The following is a 25574-nucleotide window of genomic DNA, read 5'->3' on the forward strand; positions in this document are numbered from 1 at the left end:
GTGACCAGATGTCCCGATTTTATAGGGACAGTCCTGATTTTTGGGTCTTTTTCTTATATAGGCTCTTATTACCTCCCACCCCCATCCCGACTTTTCACACTTGGTGTTTCGACACCCTACTTGTAGTATGACCTAGGGTAAGTTGTTTGACCTCTTTATGCCTCAATTTCCCTATCAGGATAATGATATTACCTTCCTTTGTTAAGTGATTTGAGATCTATGGCTAGAAAGCACTGCATGAGTTTACATATTGTTTTAGTAATATCTCACAAACTACTAGGGTTAGTTTAATACTTTATATAATCTGAAAACTTGGATTCCCTGCTGCTTCTAGTGGCTGGCATAAAACACTGTTTCTAGGTCCAGAGCTTCACAAGATAGTGGTCACTCAGATCAGGCCAGAATGATATGCGTCCATGGTCCATTTTTTTGTGATCTACAGTATCTAAAAGTAAATACTACATACCACAGCGAGACTGTGGATCTCGGCCGTCCAGTGTCATACCACATTCATTTCTACCCTGGTGGTTCATAAGATATCAGTCACTGGATCAATCACTTATCCCTTGGATTAGCAGTGTTTGTTTTGGTACTGGTCAAGGACTTAATATAGCATGTCTCAGAACTCAAACTAATGTACTTTTAGGTCTCTGGATAGGACATCTTGCAGATACATTAGTATTTATATTGTAGACAACTGGAAAAGAAAGAACTTTTTAGGTTGTCTAACACATCCCCCTGCACTAATTCAGGATCACTATTCACACTAAGCCATAAATAGTTTATCCAGTCAATTATTGCTGGCTCTTTGGACTAAGATTCAAAAAGAAATAGTCTAAACATATTATTTTAAATGGCACATGTGACAAATTTAGAGCGTTCTTGTGCTTTAAGGCATTGAGTGGGGGTGGGGTGGCTATGTCTGGTTGCAGTTGGAATCTCCAATAGGCACTATGCCTCTTTTAGGCATGCTCGCTATCAGAGATTCTTGATATAAAGGGGAAGCTCACTCACTGCTACACCCCCTGAGAAGGTGCAGAGTGAGTTCCCTTTCATGGCCAGCCTACTCACTGCAAGAGGTGTTTGCAGATGTGTGAGATTGCAGTTTTGTCTTGCCGCTGCATGGGGAACTGAAAGGGTAGAAGGCTTCTTGTGCCTTCTTTTCACAGTCTGTACCCACGCAGGATATGGTCACCATCTGGTCTTTACATTATTAAATTCTTAGGGCAGGAACTTATTTATTTGTCTCTACATTATTATTTTAGTGGTAATTTATTGACTGAAAATATAGTATCCTCTTGTAAATTTCATTTTCTTGGACAACAGTTTACATCACTTCCTGCTTTTAATATGCTTTATATACTTAACATGCAAATTAAGGGCTAGCTTTTAGTCTGTGTTAGAGGCTGCTTTGTACCTCTGCAGCACTGCAGGTCAAAATTGGAATCTTGCTTCAATATACTGTAGCAACTGAAACTCTGGTGAGCGAACATATGTAGTTTTCTTTAGGGCTGATGGGAATATCTGTGTCCTCCTGCAGAGCAAAGAATATGTTCCTTAAGTTTCTAATGTGACATCCTCTTTTATCATTATACTTTATAATATAGAATTATGGTTTAACTTCTTCCTCTGTAATGATGTATGCTATGATTTTAGTTTATAACTCAATGTAAAATAGACCAGAATTTTCACCTTTTGTATCTACAGCTCTGTCTTGACTTTTGTGTATGTACAGATATAGAGATTATCTTTTGGTATAAAGAGGTACAACTCTACTTCCATTTACACCAGCAGAGAATTTGGCCCATAGTTTGGCTGTTTGATCATGGGGTTATTAGGCAGGAATTTCTGAGGTCTAAGTCTGGTTCTGCCATTAACTCTCCAAGTGCCTAGGGAAAGTCACACTCTCTCGGTGTGTAAAATGAGTATAATATTTATTTATCTCACAACCATACAATGAAGATTAATTATTAATGTGAGGTACAGTGCCTTGAACACATAAAACCTTAAGTGGTAGGAATCCTCTCTTTCACTCACATATCAATCTACCTGTCCACCATCTATTTAAATGGACAGATACGGGCACACATGTAGTACAGTTACACATAACGAGAGAGAGATGCATGTGCAGTATATTAGATATACTAATAGTTCAAAATCACTATTAGGAAATGCTATGCTGATGATAGTACAGCATGCACCCTGGGTCACTGCGGTGGGCCATTGCCATAAAGAAGCAAGTTAGCATGAATTTATTCTTGGGATTGAACGCTTCTTAACCCTCCTGATGAGCAATGTAAATTAAGTTTGAAAGGTTGTATGTTTCTCAGGTTAGCTGTAAATCCAAAGTAAGCACTTGAACTGTATTTCATAGCCACCACTAGAGCTGGTAAAAAGGATTCCTTAGTTAAAAATATCCTAGAGTGAATTTTGAATTACCTTTTAAATACTTAAATTGTCAAGATAGCATTTTATACAGGTAGAGGTTTTCAGTGTCTTATTCCCTAATGTAGGTCAATTAAAGTTATAACACTTCTTAAATTTGAATCTCTAGATCAAATGATTTTCTAGTCATACATTTTCCTTCTGTGCATTTATTTCAAATGTTAATAAAGTTTTCATCTACAAAAGGTTTACTATTGACAGAACAAAACTCTTCCTTTTTAAATTATGACAACTACTACTGTTTCTGTCTATAGGTAGTGGAGGACATGCTAGAGGACGAGGAAGAAGAGGATGACAGAGATGACAAGGTAATTATCTTTCCTAGCACTTGGGTACCTGGGGATGGGAGAATTTAGACATGACACTGTTTTTACAGACAGTTAAAAAAGGAGTTGAAGTGTTTTAGTCCAGAAAATTGGACAAAGCTGTTTATCATCCTAACAATGCTACTGTATGTTGTAGGAAGGGATAGAGGACTATAAATCCTCTTCTTTTTTTGTCCAGAGCTGGGTCAAATATTTTTCTGCCAGGAACAAAAATAATTCAGCTTGTCTGGAACTTGATAGCTCTTGTGAAGATAACTGCAGTGACAACTGTTTCTGAAGGACAAACATTTGTCCTGTCTTGGGTCTTATAAATAGGGCTGTACTTTAGGGGGGAAAATGGTGTAAAAATAGTAACTCCACACTGGTTGAAAATGGGATATTGCCATCTGTAATTTTCAGTGAATTACTTGGTAGAAGAATGGCTGGTATGTTCTGCACTCTGTATGATATTTAAATAATCACAATTCTCATAGACGTCTACTTGATTTGGAGCTGGCATTGTGGCCCAGCAAGCTAGGAGACTGTTGCGGATCTTTCAGCTTTTGAGAATACATGGTTCAATTCCTGGGCTGCTGGTTGAGTTGAGGATTGCAACCACAGTAAATAACAGCTCGTTTCCACATCTTATTGAGCCAAGCTATGGGACTGCTTGGATTGGTTGTCCCCTGGGGAGAGGGAAAAACCAGAGGGAGGAAATTAGAATGACCTCGCACCACTGAAGCAATGGAGTGATGGAGAGACAAGTGCAGTGAAAACAGCTTTGTTGTTGTCTGTGGGATTTGCATACCAAAAAATGAGACATGAAAGAGAAAAAATACAGATTATTTTAAAACAGCTTTGAATTAAATACGGACAATTTTGACCTTCACAAATGTTCTCCCTAGTTCTGTTATAATAGAGCAATGAATTCTTTTTTTTAAGAGAGGAGAAAAACAGTGTATCTTAATTTATGCCCTTGACCTTTGTTTCTAGTAGAGATGTACAGTTATATACCACTGTAAGAATTCGTATGCTGGCAGCAAGTATTTGAAATGTCAGAAAATTCACTGTGATTAGTTAATCCCCTGAATGATTATTTTTCTGTTAGCTAACACAAGATTTGAGAGCGGATAAAAAAAAGAGTATTTCCCTCATTCTATTGCTAGTTCAAACATTTTAGAATTGACAGAAAGATGATATGTGAAATTCTTCTGTACATCGTTTAAATCGTTAGCTACATCATTTTGGAATAATCAAGCATTGTAATAACATTCTCCTTTTTACAAAACACATATGTGCTAGTTTTTAGCACTAAATGATATGAGCATACACTTCTGGCAATAAAACATGATTTATTGCAAAGGTCAATCATGTAGGTGTAGAGAGCTTGTATTTTAACTCAACATGCAAGCTCTGAATCATCATTTCTCTTCTGATAAACACTGATCTGCCATCCATTTATGGCCATTTTCCTCTGCTTGTTGCTGCTTTATTATTAAAGCAACTATAAGAGCTTCATCCCAGTAGTACAGTATACATATTCCTGGAAATGTTAGTAACTCTGATCGGTTTGCAAAGTACAGTAATTTAATAATTGTAGTTCGTCAGTCTATTTACCATTTAGTTGGGGGAGGGGGAGGTTGAGTTATTAAACAAACGATAACCCTTTTTAAAAAAGCCCTTTACAGGCTAACTAAAGTAGATGCCAAACAGAACATACCAGGTTAGAAATAACATCAAATCTCTGGAGCTGTATCAATTGTAATCTAGTATTTAGCTGTCTGAAACTGACACCAGGGTTCTAACACACTTACAGATATAGTTACCAGCATTGACTGAAGGTGAGTGCTTAAATTACTGTGTGAATTCAGTGGTAGTCTTTATTTAATGCCTAAGAGCAGTGAGTTTCTTATATGAAAGGTATGTAGGTTGATTTTTATAAATTCAAAGTCTTTAATTTCATTAGTTTCATTAATATGTAAGTTTTATTTGAGCTCTTGTAATTCAGTATGCTATCATGAAAAGAAAATGACACATTTTTTATTTTAAAAAAATGCTTGTACTGTACAGTGTACACAATTATTCTTAGAATGGACATTTTATTTCAGACACTAAACTATAAATCAGATAACAAAAAGCTTTTTTTTGCCAGTTTCCTCCTTTAAGTTGTATCATGTACTGTTTACTGATGATGAAGATTTTTAATATTGGTGTGTCTGAATTGAAGGAGCACAGTGTTATACTCCTTTTTAAAATTCATAGATTCCTAATCTTAAAGTTTTGTGCATAATGAAATTTGGTGAGAAAACAAATGCACATTTTGCAGTACTGGCAGGTACTGACCTCCAGCTGTCATTACTTCTGTTTTCTCATACGGTATAATAGTAAAGTCAGGTCAATGGGTCCTCTTATAGGATAAAAGTAAAAAGATTAATAAATGTGCCAAAGCCTCACTTTAATTGAACCTGAAGCATATGTTGCAAGTATGTAAAATATGTCCCAGATGTTTAACCATGGCCAGTGTCTTTGCTTTCCCTGATTACCACAAGGCAGCTATTAGTCCTGTAACCTTTGGACTTGGGGGTAAATGGGGTATTACATGGCACAATAATAAAGCACCTGTTTTCCATTCAATAAAGACCCCTGGCAGGCTTTGCCTAAGCCTATCCATATGTTTTCATTTAGCAGATTGTTGTGTGATTATGAAAAGTGCCTTTCTTTAGAGCCAGCATAGATATTAGTCACTTACTCACAATGAAAGGGCAACTCATTGGCTACTTGATGAGGTCCGTGTGGGCACACACTAAAATAGGTTATTGGATGTGTGGTGGAGGGCTGTTTTTGACATCCCTATATAAATTGCAGAATCACAGAAGTGATAAATTGAGACTGATAACTATCCAAATGTTTATAATTAGCTAAAATAATAGTTTGTAAAATCTTTTTATTAATAATGACCTTTAGTACCTGTGTGGAGTTTAATTAAGGTTAGCAAGGTACAGTTGTAATTAGGTTGTTGCTTGTTTCCTCAAACCTTATTTTGGTTTTGTTCCAGATTTACCATTTTACATTTTTATTTCACCTTGCAGTACAAATAATGGGACAGGCAAGATTAAAGATTTAAGGTCGTGTGATGCCTAACACTCTTTTAACTAGAGGACATTAACATTTGTTTTCAATTGAAATATGATTAATACTTAAAAATGGCAAATATACTTAATGTTATATCAGTTACAATCTACTGTTCAACAGTGGGTCACCACTTTCTTAATAGTATTACTTACTAATGTGCTTTTAAGAATGAAATGCTGTTGCAGTTTACTGTTTGGTTCAGACATTTGTCATAAATTTAATACTCATGTTTCAAAAAGATAACACTGCATTCTGCATTCCATATATTCTGTACTTTTCAATAAACCTGTGCCAACCACAAATTTAAAGTTTGATCTTATTTTTTTTACCCTGTTCCAAACTCTGACTCTGTGGTTAATTACAGTATCTTTGCAAACAAGGGTTAGTTAAATTACTTGAAGTCAAGTTATCAACAAACCATAAAATGGCTTTTTACAGTGTTATGTAATAATAATATAGTGGTTTATGTGCATAACTTAGTCATCTAAGTAATGAAGTTAAGATTTCTTTCTGTGGCTTAAGAAGTTTTTAGGCATGCTTTCCATATAGCTTCTTATGCTTTTAACAAGGTCCAGGCAGTCACAGAGACTGATGGGTGAGGTGATGAGCATCTAGCTCAGCATTTTGCGGGAGGCATGCAGCACTGTGCAGAATCACACCCCCAAATAGTAGTAATAGTTCAGATTTGTAAGAGAAAAAAATATGTGAACTCTGGATTTTAATTGTATTAGTTAAAAAGCTGTATTAAAATATTCAGGTCATTTGCACCTTCAGCTTCTTTCTCTAACCATTTGTACTTTGTTTGGAAAAATCTCTGTAGTTCTAAGTCAATGGTATCATGTATGGAGATAACTTGATACTATTATAATGAAGCATAGTTGGTTTAAAATATATTTTTAAGCTTTTAATCATAGCTGCCTGGACATACCAACTTTGTTTTCAAGCCCAAACATATTTGTAACCTGCCTCAGAAGCATGGGGGGTGGGGAAGGGAGATAACTATGATATGATATAAAAAAAAAAAGTTTCAGAGTAACAGCCGTGTTAGTCTGTATCCGCAAAAAGAAGAACAGGAGTACTTGTGGCACCTTAGAGACTAACAAATTTATTAGAGCATAAGCTTTCGTGGACTACAGCCCACTTCTTCGGATGCATCCGAAGAAGTGGGCTGTAGTCCACGAAAGCTTATGCTCTAATAAATTTGTTAGTCTCTAAGGTGCCACAAGTACTCCTGTTCTTCTTTTTTTAAAAAAAAAAAGATTCTCATCTGTCAAAATGGCAGTTATTTTCTATCAAAAATAAATGCTTTGTAGGAAAACAGGTAAAAAAAATAGGGGAGGAGATGGAAAGGGGATTTTTTAAAAATTGAATGGAAAAATCTTCAGACACACTTATGGTTGGATTCTGATCTTAGATTCTGTACATGTATCCACCTAAACAAGTAACAATATATGTGTTTGAGCATATTGAGTGTTTGAGCCTCTAACCAAAATTGTAGCTGATATTGCTGTCCTCTGAAAAGTTAGTTAGGACACATACACTTATTTAATATATGTGATTGAATAATCTGAAACAAATATGTGGCTAGAATAAAAGTGAAACTTTTTATCACTGTATGCCAATTATTCATTTAGGGTGATATTCAAAAAATCACCATAAATTGGGCAAGTAAATGGGCTTTATATAGTTTTCCTACATAGGGGAAGGTATGATGAAAGCCACTACCTCTAACAAAGGGTCCAGATATGGCAAAGCCAGGGTCCCTTTGCCTCTGCTGCTTCAGCCTATAGGCTGGAATAGCAACTGATGTCCTTCCCTGGCCCCTGTGCAGGGGTTTTGTGGCCACTGCATCCACACTGAACCACAATCCTGGAGTTGCCTCCCTGGCACCCCACTCCATGTGTCCTTGCTCTCCCCAGTCCCCAGAACTACCACAAGACATGTGGAGCTTTGCATGAGCACCTCCCAAAAAAACAAATTTCACCCATGCTTCTGTCTGGTATTGGTGCCCCCTCTGGTATTAGTGTATCCTGGACATATTTCATAAACACAATATATTCTTTGTGGGAACAACAACTGAGAAAAGCCACCTCAGATGGTTAGTTACTAGGGAGCCAGATTCTGATCTCAGTTATACCAGTATAATTCTGGAGTAACTCCATTGAAGTAATTGGGGGTGACTCTGGAGTTACATCAGGTGGCCTGCTGACTACATACGGATAACTCAGATCCAGATGGAAAGTTCAACCCTCAGGGATATCATGTGCATGTGTGATAGTCTCTGGGGGACTTTGGGTCCATAAACTATTGAATGGATTACACTCATTCATATATGTAGTTTTTTCACCTGTGACTAATATAATATGGGTAATATTCTTCATTTATTAAGTAATCTAAGTATAATTCAATAAGCTATTACATCAAATGAAGACCATCTCTAAATTATGCTGTTACAAAACGTGAAATAATTTTACCCCTGCAAATTTTTTAATTTTTAATATTATTTCCTATGATAACTAAGCAGATTGAAATTTCTTTTTGTCTAGGGAAGGATTTATTTTTGTACTAACAACTCATGGAAAGGGGTATAAGCGATGTGCCTTTTGTGACTCAAAAGAAGGGAAATATTTATTTGCCTCATCCTTGGGACCTTAATGTGAACGTAGGTCTAATAATTGTTTGACTCCTAAATTACAAAGAGGGCATTCATTCATTGTGGCATTTTAGAAACCAATGGGAAGAGCCATTTCTGACTCTCAGAGAAACTTTTGAGACTGTGTTTAGGTTGAAGCACAGGAATGAGAGTCTGGAGATCTGGGTTCTATTCCAGCCCCTGCCGCATACCTCCTGGGTAGCTTCAGGTAAGTCACATAAACACCAAAGTTTGAACATTTTGACATAAAGTTAGACAGACATCTAAATCTCTACTTAAACTCTTTTATGGTTCCCCGCCTTAGCCTTTCCCAGAGCTTATTTGGCACAGTGGTGGATTCAGCCTGATATATCCAACTTGGATGGAAAAAGTGATTTTCAAATACAGGCCCAGAGCATACAATAACCTTTTATCTAATTCTATGACAAATCAGAGACATTGTAAAACTGAGGCACAACTTTGGGGGACTATGATGGGGTGGGGAGTGTACCAGGTCTTTGGGGGCCCCCAAAGACCGTTGTTACTAGCTGTTTTACATGCAAAGAAGTAGTTGGAGAGATCAGCTAAACAAGATACAATCCTGACAAAATAAAACAAAAGAACATAAGTGAAAAATCACCTAGAGACTAATGTGGTTTGAAAAGACAAATTTAGCATTGTATAGTTGTCTCCATGAGGACAGAACTCCCCGCAATAGAGAGCAGCCTCAGGAGCTGCTGAGCTTCCACGGATTAGCAAGCAGAGAGCCAAATTTGTCATGAATGGAGTTCCTAAATAAATAGTACATGTAATCAGCTCTAGACTACTTCCTTTTCATTGTATGGATATATATGTAACTGTAAGAGCCCTATAATCCACTACAGAGTGCAGTGCCTAGGAAACTGCATGAGACTGCATTTATAGTTTTCTTCATAAAGGAGGAGGGGTGGTTTGCTCCAGCCACCCCAGCAGAAGTTACAGCTTCTAAACCTGACACATCACCTGTGATGTCTGGAGACCTTGTGCCTTCTTTAGATTTAGAATTTCCAGGCTTTCAGGTTTCAACAGCCTCTGCCCCACATAACCAGTTTCACCCCCAGGTCTATTTGTTCCACATAAGGGAGGGGAGAAACATGTTAAAGCGCAGAGTTGGAGGGGGTACAGTGCTGCCAAGAGGAGCCAAATCCTAGGTCCATCTCTCTCCTACTCCATGGAGCCCAGTCTCCAGTGGCAAAGGAGGTGATATGGCTCTTAATTGCTAATTTTTTATGGATTTTCTGTTTGTCATTTTGGTGCCATTTAACATCTGATACACACAAAACATTTTTAACATCCTAGTTCCCAGTATTCACAGTCCAAACCAATGAAATCAGTGGTGTATTATCACCTAGGCTGGCAAATTTGCAGGGGTGGCAAATTTATAATAGCGGCATTTTTGTAATCACGGCATCAGTGACACTGCGATTCTACCAATCATAGCACACAATTGAAACCCCCAATGATGGCGTGACGCCATTTAGTAAACATACTCGCGAGAATCCTAAACATTAATAATATGACCAGAAGGAAGAAATTAAGCAGTTCTCAGTTTTGGATCCAAGTGCGGTCCCGCGCTATAAGCGAAATTGCGGTATACAGACGCACATTCAAGCGAGGGTCCGCTGTACTTGTAATTTTATTTATAATAAAACTTGTAAATGTTCAATTATTTTAATGATATTTAGATTCATTTTAGTTCAAACGGATTTGTAAAAGAACGAAAACAAGTTCATATGGGGCCAGGGGCGGCAATTATTTCAAAGTCTAAGGGCGGCAAAATCATTAATCCACCACTGAATGAAACTGAAGGCTAAATTCTTTAAAGAATAATGGTTCCATAGTTGTGCACAATAGATATCCATTCCCCTGATCTACCTATATATACACGTACATTTATATAACTTTAAAATTAGAATTCATCATGTTACAGTATATGGAAAAACATATAAATGCTCACTAATTTCCTTACAGCACTCTTTTTTAAAATATTAGGTGCAACCCAGGCATTGGGGTGGTATCTGTTATCTGAATGAACAGTAAATGCATGTTTGAGCATTTTGGGAACAGACAAGGTAATATGATAGACTAACATACAGCTGCGGCAGTCTGATAATGTAATGTTTTTATTGATTGTTTAACTGAGTAACTACCATGGGTATTAGGTTTGCTTGTCACAGCGTTTAGTGCCTGGGGTAGTCGAACAAGTTACTTTTCCATTGAGTTGACCTCAAAGTCCCCCAGTCTTTGAATCAGACGCCTCAGATTTCATACATTGGCAATTTCTTTCCTTTTCGAATGGGCTATATTAGAGAAAATGTGTCACCTTTTGCACCATGTAATACCAAATCAGATCAGAATTCATGCACAATCGTGTCAGTGGAAATCTAATATTACAGACCTGCTTATCTCTAGATAGCACACGGAAAAATAAACTTACACAACTGACAGATTTACTTGACTTACAGATAAGTTATTTGTAAGTAATCAAGCTAAAGAATGTAACTGGATTATTTTCATACTTTTCAAAAACAACATCAGTAAAATGGCTGTTAAAGAAACAAAGCTTAAATATTTATTTTCCCCCTTTTCTTTTTTAGTTTGTTCAAGTCGTTAGGTAATAAAGTCTGGGATGAGGGGAGGAATATTTTACATTAGTGAACTATTGTTGTTCAAAAGACTAATGTGTTTGAAAAAAACAAAATTTATATAATCCGTTTATATAAAAGTAATTCTAACAGATATGTAATGGCCTCTAAGTAACATGAAGTTATGAGAAAAAGTCTATTTGGAAGCTGATGTTACTATATCTAAAAATGATTCACTTTTATTTTTCTCTAATAATCTGAAAAAGTCAAAACTGCATCAGTAATATTGAAGCCGCCTTGCAGCCAATTAAAATAATTTAACATGAGCTATTCAGCAAATATGCTTTTTAAGTATTTTAGACGTAGGATTTCTTATGAATGTTGTAATCCTTTTAACTTTGCTATATGTGACTACCACATGTATTCTGTTACGCCTTTAGTGCACCATATTAGCTGTCACTCGAAATTAAGTGCAGGCATGTTCTTTGTTGACCTTGAAATATTTCTTGATTAAAACTTTAAATAATGGTAACCGTATGAGAAAAGAGATGGCAGTCCCAGGGGACACTTCCTTCTCTGGCTTGTGGCTGTATTATTTAATTTTTGGGGATAGTCTAACATATATAATGACATAAAAATGTCGTGGAGTTGATTCTGTGGAGTTCCAGCACTGTTGTGCTGTCCCTTCTCAGTAAACAAATCACATTTGTATACTTTAGATCAACATACAGCATATAGGAAATAGCTCAGTCAGCTATTTCTCCAAGTTTAACATACACCCATGCATTTTGATAGTGGCGTGGTTTGCATAGTAATAGCTGTATTGTGTGATCACTTATAGTAAAAACAAGGGTTTTCTTAAATCTAATAACTCAGCTATGAAAATTTGCCCTGAATTGAAATGTAGCACATAGGATATTAGCCCAAGAATTAGGTTCCTTTAAATAAAATTTTGAAGATATTTGTTACACTGTTTTTAATTTATAGAAGGAGGAGGAGGGGAAGAAAAGAAATATATCTGTTTTAGAACAAAGTATGTTCTCCTATCTTGAAAACTGTTATATTGTTCTGAATTTTGTAGGTTTAGTCCATAAATATGGAATTATTTCCTATAACTGTTCTGAAGTGAGGCTTTTTTCCCCAATGACATTTCATAAGGATTTTTAGAACGTAGACTCAGACCGTATGAATGGCAGCTGCATTGAGATGATAGACCCTGATAGACTTGCTGATCAATAATCTGTGAGCTAAGGAGAGGTACTGCAATGCCTCAGTAAAAACTATAATTTTCAAGCAGGTTTAAAGTGCTTTTTGAAAGGGCCTAACTAGGAATTTACTCAATAGACCATTATGGGCATGAACAGTCTCAGGCAAATACTACTAATAATAATTCTTAAAATTTTATATCTTCAGAACCAAAATGGATAAATTAATTATTTGTAAGTTCATTTTTCAGAAGACATCTTGCAGGATTCTGTGTCTCGCCTCCTTAACTGAGACCAGCAGAAACCCCAAGCTCTTTGGCTCCAAAAGACCAGGATGGCATGTTGGAGCAGTTGTCCTACCATCCTGTGAGCTTAAGGACAGCCCTTAGAACTGTCCAGTCAATTTCTTCTTGACCACAGTCATTAACTTAAACTACGGCCAGACCTCCTTCTATCTGGCCAGCTTCGGCTGTCTTGAGTGAATCTTGGCTGTAGCCAAGGATCTAGCCCTTAATCTCTAACATTAGTGATTTATGAAATTTTGGTTACTAAAATCATGCCATGATTAAAATTCAGGGGACAGTAAAAATGGTAATCAGATTAACCTGATTGTCCAAGACTTTCCTTAGACTTTGGAACAAAGTATGATGTATGTTCTGTGTAACCATATCAGATCATTGTAACTCTTCTTAAGCATGAAAAAGTAATTTTTGAATACTGGAGTTTTCTGCACTGAATTCTGATTTTTTTTTTCCATCCAATACATGTTTACTAATTCGGAAGACTGAAATAAGCTTCATTTCTTGTTCTATCTCTCTCTCTCCCTCTGCCCCACCAGGCACAGAGGGCCAAATCCTGCAGTCCTCCTTCTAGCAAAACTCCTATTGAATTCAATAAGATTTTTGCTCCCATAAAGAATGCAGGATGTGATGCTTACTCTTCAGATACTTTGACTAGAATAGTAGATAATGCTTCCTTTGAATTTTGATGAATATCAGTGAAATTTTAATACTGTCCTCTTAAACCTATATGAAACATTACTCATACAGAAACAGGTGGTGTGTGTGTGTGTGTGTGTATGTATATATGTGTATACGTGTATGTGTATATGTATATGTGTGTGTATATATATATATATATATATGTGTGTGTGTATATGTGTATGTGTGTGTGTATGTATTATGAAGGTTCCCCCCTTTGGACTTTTTTCCTTTGTTCTCATTTTAACATTAAATATTACTATATAACATACAGTACTAATATGTTTTGTTCTCATAATTCCATTCAAAAGCCTGTACATGAATACAAGAAGAATAGGGCCAAGTTGTGCCAAGCCAGTATGTGGATGCACAAGATTGAGAGCAAAAGAGGCCATTCCCCTCTCATTCTTCACCCTTTCTACCCCATATAGTGGGTAGGCATAATTCCAGTCTCTAATAAATAAAAAGACAAAGAGTGGTGTCATATGCCAAAATTATTAATAGCTCTTGGAAATGACAATTTGAAAAGTAGTATAGTGAAGAAATTATTTAGGAAAGTAAGAAAACAAAGGAGAAAATGACACTAGTTGTTATTTACTATAGTTCACCTGGAGAGGTATAGAGGGAGAATGAACAATTCCCAGACCAGCTCTCAAAATTCTATAATCTGAAAGATGGTGTACTAATAGGGAATTTCAACTGTCCAGATATCAGTTGGACAACAACTACAGCAGAAAATGTAAACGGAAGATTATTAAAATATGCAGAAGATAATGAACCAGGTTGTGGAGACTTCTATCAGAAAATAAGCCATCCCAGATCTACTTATTGTTAGAACTGATTCAGAATGAGAGAAAAATGAAAAAAACAGGAATTAGCTATCTGAGTCCAGCAAATTAAGAAATTTACAAAATATGGCAGATGAAGGATATTAGATTTCTGGAAATCAAAGTGAGGTACAGCAGTCTACAATTCCTCTGGAAAACAAAGAATGTGAGAAATAAGTGTCAGTCAGTGTAACTTCATAAGAGACAGCACAAATAACTGAGGTTAAAACAAACCTGAAATGGAAAAGGATTTGACCAAATAAGATTACTCAGTCAGTTAAGGATTTTCGGGCAAAGATCAGGGCAGCAAAGAAGTAGAATGCATTTGTTAGCCAAAGGGATTAAGGGGAATAAGCAGGACTCTAACAAGTATAACAGTGAAAAGGGAAGTGCTAAGGAGAAATTAGGTCCAGTAATACATGAGGAGAGGCATAAAATTATTTTAAAATAGCTGGGTCTGAGCACCTGTGACATTACACCTCATATTCTTTATAGAAATATGCTTATGATATAGATATGGCATAACTGAGATATATTTTATGCAAGGTGGGTCTTGTAAGGTATCATCGAAAGGTTATGATTTACTGACTGATTTGTATGCATGTATCATTTCTGTATCTAAAGTTAGGAATATTGACTATGTAACAATTACAACTGGGTGTGTATTTTGGGAGACACCCACCAGACAACAGGCCATCAGCTTTGATGGGCCATTAGGAAGAAACAACAAGACCGTGAAGATACTAATCTCTCTCCTTCCTGAGAGGCGTCCCCTAGCTGTAACACTACTAGGTCAGGTGATCCTGTCACCTGGTACTAAAGACCATCTTGGATTTCTAGTAATTTTCCACTAAAAGCGGGGGGGAGGGTCAAGACTGGAAAACAAAAGATTCCTACCTTATGTAAATCTTATTTAAGGCTGGGGAGTAAAGCAAGCAGGACTCTTTTCCTTTGCCTTCCTGCCCAAGAAGAAAGACTGCTGAAAGTACCTGAAGAGACAAAGGAAGTGAGCGATGGGAAAGGCAAGGACTGAGCCCAGACTAAGGATACGTCTATCGCATCTAGTGTAGATGCGATAAATCAATCCCTGATTGCTCTGCCGTCGACTCCTGTACTCCTCCACCGTGAGAAGTGGAAGCAGAGTTGACGGGGGAGTGGTGGCAGTCGACCCCATGCCATGAGGACACGAGGTAAGTCAACTAAGATATGTCGACTTCAGCTACGCTAGGTCGATCCTCCCTCCCCCGTCACCCCCAGTGTAGACCAGGCATAAGACAGGAGTCTAGTCTGTAAAGAGAAATAACTGGAACTCTAAGCTACAGAAACTCTGCAATTTGCCTAAAACAACATTTAGGGTGAGAAATTACTTCTTGAAACCTAGAGCCCCAACCAGGGGTATTCTATCTGCTACCCAAGATCCATAAACCTGGAAATCCTGGACGCCCCATCATTTCAGGCATTGGCACCCTTACAGCAGGATTATCTGGATATTTGGACTCTCTCCTCAGACCCTACGCTACCAGCACTCCTAGCTATCTTCGAGACACCACCGACTTCTTGAGGAAACTACAATGCATTGGTGATCTTTCTGAAAACACCATTCTGGCCACCATGGATGTAGAAGCTCTTTATGCCAATATTCCATACAAGGATGGACTACAAGCTGTCAGGAACAGTATCCCTGATGAGGCCATGGCACACCTGGTGGCTGAGCTTTGTGACTTTGTCCTCACCCAGAACCATTTCAGATTTGGGGACAACTTCAAGTCAGCGGCATTGCTATGGGTGCCCATAGAACAACGCTTCCTCAGCTCTCGTCCCCTAATACCCCTCCTCTACTTGCGCTACATCGATGACATCTTCATCATATGGACCCACAGGAAGGAGGCCCTTGAAGAATTCCACGTGGATTTCAACAATTACCACCCCACCATCACCCTCAGCCTGGACCAGTCCACACAAGAGATCCACTTCCTGGACACTATAGTGCAAATAAGTGATGGTCACATAAACACTACCCCATACCGGAAACCTACTGACAGCTATACTTACCTACATGCCTCCAGCTTCCATCCAGGACAGATCACATGATCCATTGTCTACAGCCAAGCCCTAAGATACAACCACATTTGCTCCAATCCCTCAGACAGAGACCCCCTACAAGATCTTAATCAAGCATCAAGTCTGCGTTTACAGACAGCCCCCAAATCTGAAGCAAATACTCACCAGCAATTACACACCACAACACAGAAACACTAACCCAGGAACCAATCCCTGTAACAAACCCTATTGCCTGCTCTATCCCCATATCTACTCTAGCGACACCATCATAGGACCCAACCACATCAGCCACACCATCAGGGGCTCGTTCACCTGCACATCTATTAATGTGATATATGCCATCATGTGCCAGCATGCCCCTGTGCCATGTACATTGGCCAAACCGGACATCTCTACCTAAAAGAATAAATGGACACAAATCAGACATCAGAAATGGTAACATACAAAAGCCAGTAGGAGAACACTTCAATCTCCCTGGACATTCAATAACAGATTTAAAAGTAGCCATCCTTCAACAAAAAAACTTCAAAAACAGACTTCAAAGAGAAACTGCAGAGCTACAATTCATTTGCAAATTTAACACCATTAATTTGGGCTTGAATAGGGACTGGGTGTGGCTGGCTCACTACAAAAGCAATTGGTACTGACACCTCCTCATCAGTTATTGGGAGTGGACCACATCCACCCTGACTGATTATCCTTGTCAACACTGGTTCTCCACTTGTAAAGTAACTCCCTTCTCTTCATGTGTCAATATATTTATGCCTGTATCTGTAATTTTCACTGTATGCATCTAAAGAAGTGGGTTTTTTACCCACAAAAGCTTATGCCCAAATAAATCTCTTAGTCTTTAAGGTGCCACCGGACTCCTCATTGCTTTTGTGGATACAGACTAACACGGCTATCCCTCTGATTCTTGAAACCAGTCTCTTTAAGATCTTAAACTTAGTATGCATGTTTTGTTTTATTTGCTTAGTAATCTGCCTTGTTCTGTTTATCCCTTCTAATCACTTAAAATCTGCCCTTTATAGTTAATAAACTTGTTTTTGTTTATTATTAAACTCAGTTTGTGCAATTTCTAAGTGGGCAGGGGCAAGAAGTTGTGCATATCTTCCTCCACTTTGAGGGAGGGGGCGAATTTATGAGCTTACGTTGTATAGATTTCACTCCAGCACAAGACAATATTAATTTGGGTGTACTTTCTGGAGGGGAGCTGCTCTTGAGTGCTGGGCAATTTCTTAGCTGGGTCTTCTCATAGAGAGCTGCATGCAGACTCTGTGCGATTCTACAGCTGGTGCTCCCTACCTGTGTGTGTGTGTGTGTGTGTGTGTGCGCGCGCGCGCGCTGCCAGAGGCTGGAGAGCCTAATTCAGCAAAACAAGGAGAGGGAGCCCAGGCTAGTGGAGCAGGCAGGCTCAGTGAAATCCCAGTACATCAGGTGGCATCCCAGAAGGGAGGTCCAACCTGTCACGGCACCCTTTTAAAGAAAGTTTTTAATGCAAACCATATAGAATTGTAAGCAAAAAGAAAGAAAGACTTGTTATTAAAGATTATGTAAGGGAAAATTTGAAAAATATGTAAATAAGATGATAAGGAATGACATACCTTTTAGGTTATTAACGGCATTATCTAAGAATCTTACTGCACGACTGACATTTGCATTTGGAAAGTCATGGATAACTGAGAAGGTATCGAATGATTGGAGAAAAACAAATTATAGTACCAGTTTTCAAAAGTGAAATGGGAATCTTCCTCACAATTAATGTTTGTCTTTTGTTCTTAGTAAAAGAACAGAACAAATTTAAAGAGGAAAAAATGGCTAAATATCCAGGGCCAACCACAGGGCAATCCCTTTGACCCTATTTCTTTCCATGTTCAGATCCAGGACCGCACACAGCTCCATAAAGAGGCTTCTATAGATTTGGAGTTAAAAGGAATGAAATGTTGAGGAACCTCCAGATTCTGGATACTCAAGGGGCACAGAGCATGATATGGCTCATATTATTTAAAATAACATCTGTGTATACACTCTGACATAAAATACATCTATTTTGTTTAAAAGCCTACAAAATGCTCACTAGAAATTAGATTTACCATACATTAAAATGATCTTATCAGTCCATCAAGTATTCCAATTTACAATCTACATAGGCTTCCATTTGAGAGCATTGGCCATTATTTTTTAATCAAAAATGCACTCCAAAAATCAGTGTCAGGAGTTGGAAATTTGACAGATTCTCATATTTTTTTCTTTTTTACCATCTCCCCATTCCAAAGACTGTGTGTTTCCATACGTCTTGTCAATTTCACAGCAAGGTGAAAGAAGGTTGAAGAGATGAGTCTTCATGATTCCTAGCTGAAAAATACCTAGAGAATGTAATGTAACCACTTTCAAAAGAGAATCATGAAATAAAAGCTTGCCATCTTTGGAACTTTAGTCTGCTGAAAATCAAAGTCCTCATGTACTTCTAACATCTCTGTCTCTTCCATCATGTGTGCCTAAATTATAGGTCCTGCCTTAGATGAGTTTTGGATAAATGTCAAGAGGCCATTTACAAGAAGGAGGTTTGTAATGGTTGCCAGGGAATCAAAGGTAGTGTATTTTCTCAAGGATGAAACTAAACAGGGGAAAGATTGTTACAATTATATTCTTGTAATATCCTTCTTTGCCCTCTTTTCCTCATTCATTGTTGAGCATACTCAAGGACACATGCCATTCAAACTCACCACCTCTACCTTGACATTCTTAGTGTCATTCTTTCCTTTTAGAGATGTCAATATCATGTATACTTTATACATTTCTTCTAGGCACTAGGTCCCTAGGTTGATATTATCCAGAAGTATATCCTAACAAAAGCCTGGAAAGACAATTGTGCTTCAGAGGATAATACCTAAAGACCGCACAAGTTTATAAAGTACAGACTATAGTAGGCAGGTTACTTTTTATTAGTACTTTCAAGGACTTATGTATGCCTTCTATTTTTCAGTGGTTATTTTTTTCATTTTGGGGAGTAATTTTTAATCACCTTTTTAGGTTTATGTAGCTGTCTAAAAATCAGAGGGTTTGTGGCTTTCTTTTTCTATGTACTATAATATATGCATTACTTATTTAGTCTGTATTAGAGTAATCTCATTGTAATGTGCCCTAGTGTGCTTTAATGTAGTACTGTTTAGATCAGCAGTACAGTGAAGCTCACAATGGAACCGTTAGTGCACACCAGCAGGGTCTATATGGACTAATTAATGTACAATATGTTAATGCATTTCAGAAATTACAGTCCTGTAGTTCACATTACTCTGTGTAGATAAGCCCTTAGATACAAGTAGCCATTTTTGTGTGTGTTGGGGGTGTTTTATCATTGTAACAGTTAAAACCTAAAATCAGAAGCCTTACTTATATATTTATGGGCCTTTTGGTTTTCTTCTTTCCCCTTCTTTTCTCAAGTACAATCTTTCTTGCTTTTGCTCTGTAGAAGGAAATTAGAATTGTGATTTTGATATGATAAATTACCTGTACTAAAAACTATAATTTGCAATATTAAGTCATCACTGTCATTTCATAGATTTAAATCTCTTTCGCTTTAAACCACTAAATCATGGCTTACAAATGATTTATCATTTTAAAAAATGTTCATAGTAACAATAAGGCAAACTAAATGTGTAAATAAAGTTAAAAGATACTGTTTCCTAATAATAATTTCAAACAAATCATTCTGTTTTTTATATTAAAATTCCATAGCTCCATTCTGTTGTTTCTTTCCATAACTTGTGTGAGAGTGGATTTGGTCATATAATTTTATGGTGCATAGGTGGAAAATCATGAACTTGGAAAGACATGAACACATACAGAAAAGCTTACTGAATAAAAGCCACTAGGGTTAGATTGTGTAGATTTTAAACCCTTTGGAGCAGGAACTATCTTTTTAGTCTGCTTGTAGAGTGCTTAGCATATTGGTAGTTGAATCCTGAAAGGGGCCTCTAGCCATTGCTTTAATACAAATGATAAATATTAGTAATAACTTGGTGAGATGCATAAAGGCTATTTGTACAAAGAAAATATAAATAATGACCACCAGTCAGCAATAAATTCAGCTTCTTGCTTCACTTTGGCTTTGTTGGCACAGTTACCCCGTAACTCTATCATCATTAAGCCTCTTTAAAGATACTTGCTAACTTAATCTCTGACGTCCTTTCACTTCCTTCACCCACCTTCTTTGATCTAGCTAGCTGTTTTTCTTTCTCGTCCCCTGATTCAGTACCCAAGCTAGGCTAAGCCTCTGGGGCTACCTATGTCTACCCAGAATCCCACTCCTGGCACAGTCAGGAGAGAGAGAGAAAAATTCCAGTGTCTGTCTGTGTCTTTCTCTCTCTCAGAACAAAGACCTCTTAATAATAATATTAATAATCCTTCTCCCTGCAGTGAGGAGCAATTTCAAACAAAACACTTGAACTGCATCCAATCAGGACTTGCCATCTCGGGTTGCCAAGGGAACTTTCTTATATTCACCTCACATTAGCATAATACAATGGGGGTATTTCCCAGTTGCTTACAGGTACTTGGGAGAAATGCTCTGCAGACTAGATACTTCTGAAGTCTTTGCTCCCGTGTTTTGAATAAGCCTTGCTATTGAATTCCCCCCACAGACATATATTAATATTTTCTTCTGCACAGGAATCAAAAACACTAACATCAATATACAAAGAATAAAATTGCTGGGTTGATTCAGTGATTTGGCTGTGGCAATATAATGGGATACTGTGCAGAAGATACAAGCTCAGGAGAACCATGAGGTTCCCCATAAGTTTGGATGCCTTGTGAAGGTGACGCTCACTATTTCTGAATGCAGGAACACTGGCCTATGCACTGATTTTTTTGAAGCTCCCTCATCAGAAAAACAAAACAAACTCACAAATCTCAAAACAAACCACCACCAAGGAAATCCTGCACCTTTAAAAAAAAAAAAAAAAAAAACACTTCAGGTGGTTTTTATATTTGGCTGTGACTCTGGCCAGATGTTCACATTCATCCATGTAACATGGAGATTATTGTGTGTGTGGGGTGGGGGGGTGAGAAGGAGGAGAGGGACTTTAAAATAGAAATGAAGTGAGGATACTCTGATTGTATTCTTCTTGTCATGAATTGGAGGAATTTGTCTTTTAAATTGTTTTTGTTCTTAACGAATCTTAATAAAATGTAATCTGTTTCAAAGCAGGAAGTGGCAAATTTTAAAGTGGTGGGGGTGGGGGAACATGGCCTAATGGTTAGGAGATAGGACTAAGAGTCAGGAATCTTGGGTACTACTCCTGGCTGTGTCAGTGACTAAAGCTATGACCTTGGGCAAGTCACTAAATCTCTTACCCCCCGTTTCCTATCTGTAAAAAGAAATAATGCTTGCCATATCTATGGTAGATAGATCTGGTGGTCCCCTCTGGCCTTAAACTCTATGACTCTGTCTCACAGAGGAGTTGTGAGGCTTATTCGTTTAGAATGAAATTCATCCCCTCCATATCCTTAAGTCACAATAAGGCTATGTCAGAGCTGAGAGGTAGAAGAGACTGCTGTGCCTGCTTTATATCAGCTAAGAGTTCTCCTGCAGGACCTCTCAGCTACTCTGCTGTGTTCTGGTTTCAGCACCTTCGCACCTCTCAGGTGGCATGGAAGGGCTCCAAGCAGTGGAAAGCATCCTTCCAAAGTTTGTTTAGTAGCTATAGTTGATGAAGAGAAGTTGCAAAAGAAAGCTAAAATGTAGTTTTCCCCTCATTTCCAGTGAAAGGAAAGCACAGTTGTTTGTAAAAGCAAATATAATTGGCATAGTAATTGCTAATAACGTAGTGCTTCCTTGGGGCCTGATCTAGCGCCCATTAAAATCAGTGGGAATTGGATTGGCCCCCTGATGAATAACATATCCCTCTTCTGGCTGCAAAACAAAAAGGGAAAAATATTATTTCATTTATGATGCATAGTTTTGTTTTCTTTCCCCCCCCAAAAAATCATGTGAAAATGTGTTCATAATCCAATCATTTTCAGTTAGACTCGGCACTCTGATCACTTAGGCACCAATCAGTTCCCCTGGAGAAGGCTGATTGGGCAATATACGGCTGATTGGCTGATCAGGCTGGGAGGGCTGATGAACCAGTTAGCCATCCGCTGAGGGTAAAAGACAATAAGAGGAGTATAAAAGAAACGATGTGGGAGGACTTGGGCTAGCTGAGCCCTGTATGCTCTGAGAGCTCAAGGAAGGGAGATAGCTATTCCTCCCTGGCCTATGGGAAATGGCTAAAGGGCAAGAAACACTGGAAATACTTTGTTGCATGAGACTGTTGGTAATGGGGATATAAGTACACTCCCATGAAACTACCATTTATTGGACAGAATCTGTAAGGTTTCTGGGGCATTAGGGGACGGGGACAGAGCATGTCCCATTATACCTACATTAATGCTTTAAAAATGATCTTTCATATTGTGTATTTCTGTAGAGAAGTAGTCAAGGTATGTATATGTTGTTTTGTTTAAATGAATAATATTTTGAGCAGGTTTGGTGACCCAGTGATGCTTACTTGCTTCTAAAGATCACCCTTGTATTGCTAGTATTGTGTCGAGCAGAAAGTTTCTGTAATTTAACTAAGCTGGAATTTACAATTGGAATAGAAGAATGACAAAAATTCTATAGCTCTGATTTCCTATCGGAAAGCAGTCATCTGTAGAAACCTTTGGGTAGATTCCTGCAGGAAATAAGACATGGTTCTTCATAGCAGGTTTAAGGAAATGGTTTTATGTGCTTGTAAAAGCATAGTTTGTAATTTGAAGAGGAAATTTTGACTATTTGTGGTTCACTCAGGAAGCAGTGAGAGAGTGAAATTTCAGAATCTGACTCTTTTCATTTGTATTTCTGAATGTTAGATGAAACATTTTAATGAGAAAAGAAAAACCATAGGAAATGAAAGAAAAACACTTAAAAGTAATCAGTTACAAGGAATGGAATAAATTCATACAGCATTTAAATTAACTTTCCCTTCCTGAAAGACTGGGAAACCTAATTTAATAAACAATAACAATTTATATAGTGTTTTGAAAAGAAAATAAATGTGGTATCCTGTAACAGAAAGAGGCTAAAGAGAGTAGTGCTGTACATATGCTGAGAAATTGTAATGAATTAACCCTGTAAATCAGCGTGCATATAAGAGATGTATACGTTATAGAAGAGTGAACTCAAGAATAAAAAAGGGAAAAAAGATAAAATGCCACTTTCTGAAATCTCATTGAAAAATGCTGACTCATACACACACATACAGTGGTCAGACTTTAAAAATGTGGTAATTTAAACTGGCTTGAGAGAGAATAGTAGGTACTATTGTGCGTATGTACACATATACATATTCATAATGTGTCTTAATAAATTTCAGATATCGTTATCTGATTTGTGAAATTTCAAACCTGTCAATGTGGCACAAGCAATCAAAATTTGTCACAAATGACCATAATGTGCAACACCTGAATTTGGTTGCATGTTTCACCATAATGGACATTAATAAATGTTTTTAAACTATAAAATCTGCTTTAAAAGATGGTTTAATTCACACAGTGAGAAACCATTTTAAGAAGGAAACTGGAATGTTCTGTCACATGCATCCAAGAGATTCTCCCACATAGATCATCAGCAGGATATGAATACTCTGGACTTTCACATTCCATCACAAGGGCTCTACTACTTGGGCTACAGGAGTCATCATTGTTCTTTCTCTGGATTAGTCACTGGAGGGGGATTTGACACACATTTTGGAAATGGGCTAAACATCTGTTTGCTTGACTGCAGTAGCATATTAACAATCAGGAATCCTGGGTTGTATCCCTGTCTTTGGAAGGGGAGTGTGGCTATAGTTGTGGTTAGATATAGTCCTAACCAAAGCACCTAGATTTAACTTGGGCAGTCTGAAAGGCTGTAGGCTTAAGCTTAGGTCTGCTATATTAGAGACTGGTTTCTGTTCCCAACTCTGCCTAAAGTGACATGCAACTTCTCTTTTACTTTATTTATAAAATAGGAGAGCTACTCCTGGACTGATTTCTATGGCTGGGGTATGATGCTTTGATCAGAAATTTGGTCTGTAAAGTGTTCAGAAATAGAATTGGTTGTCAGCTGAGGTGAGACCAGCACTCGTGGTCTAATGGCTCCCCAGCCCAATGCACTTCTCTGATGCTACAAGATATTTAGATGGCATTTTGTCTCATATTGCCCATCTTCGTGGCAGTAGAACGGGTAGCTGGATTAAGCTCTCAATGCAGAATGTACTCCCAAAATTCAAGTTCTTGGATTGTTACTTTGCAGTCATTTTTTTTAATCATCCCAAACCTTTTTGTGGCCCTAATCATGACAGGGAACGAGCACCCACAGTTCACATGGATATGTCAAGATGTGAATTTGAGTAAATAAGTAAAAAACAGCAGCAACAATTTCTACCATGGGGGAAAAATACTTGCAAATTTGGTCATAAAGTTTTCTGCCATCTCAGAAGAACAACATGCTTAGCACTTAAAAGCATAGGAATTATCATGCTGGACAAGATTAGTGGTCTGTCTGGTCCAGTATCCTGTCTCTGTCCGTGGCCAGTATTAGATACTTTAACCTTTTCTAGAGAAAAATCTATACTTGGACAGTCAGGGAATAACCTTCCAAAAGTGAGTATGTCTTCCTAACTCCTGTCAGTCAGTGGTTATTTTAGGAAGCATATGGGTTTATAACCATTCTGGTATAAAGAATATCTAATTCAACAGTGGATGCTCCTATTTACTAATATAAATATTGTAAGATTCAAAAAATTATTAGAAGTTCTTGGCCTCTGCTATCTTAGCAGTGAGTTCCACAGGTTAATTACACATTGTGTGAAAAATAATGTCTTTTATCAGCTTTCAGTTTCATTGAGTTTTTTTTTTTACTGTATTATTGGAGTAATTAGGAGTGCCCAGTTTACTTTCACTAAATTATTCATTATTTTGTATATCTTGGTTGTGTCCTTCATTCATCTCCTCTCTAAACTAAAATGTCCCCATGTTCTTCTTTGAGTGCTTGCTCAGGTCCATTCCATATTAGGTGTGTGTGCTCACCACATGCACTGCTGCCAGAAGTTTTTCCCTCAGCAGTATCCGTAGAGGACCGCTTTGGCACCCTATGGAGTGGCGCCCACATGGTGCGGTATAAGAGGCACCGCCGGCTTCCATCATCCTCAGTTCCTTTTTGCCGCCAGTGACAGCGCTGGAACATCTGCTGCTTCGTCTGGTGTTGTTTCATTTTCTGTTCTTGTGAACTTTGAAAACCTGTAATATAGTTGTATATAGTTAGTAGTTTCTTAGTTACCCTTAGTAAGTAGT

General features: G+C 37.7%; 1 protein-coding gene across 3 annotated transcripts in view; it reads left to right on the forward strand.

Annotated features, from left to right (window-relative positions):
• MCTP1 (multiple C2 and transmembrane domain containing 1) overlaps nucleotides 1-25574 on the forward strand; it is a 488682-nt gene that overhangs the window by 423908 nt on the left and 39200 nt on the right. For all 3 annotated transcript variants that reach the window (XM_054032853.1, XM_054032854.1, XM_054032852.1), the window contains one exon: nucleotides 2700-2753. In XM_054032853.1, coding sequence (XP_053888828.1) covers nucleotides 2700-2753 — 54 coding nt within the window. The remainder of the gene's footprint in view (nucleotides 1-2699; nucleotides 2754-25574) is intronic.

This window comes from Malaclemys terrapin, chromosome 6 (genome assembly GCF_027887155.1).
Source record: "Malaclemys terrapin pileata isolate rMalTer1 chromosome 6, rMalTer1.hap1, whole genome shotgun sequence".
NCBI classification, from domain to species: Eukaryota; Metazoa; Chordata; order Testudines; family Emydidae; genus Malaclemys; species Malaclemys terrapin.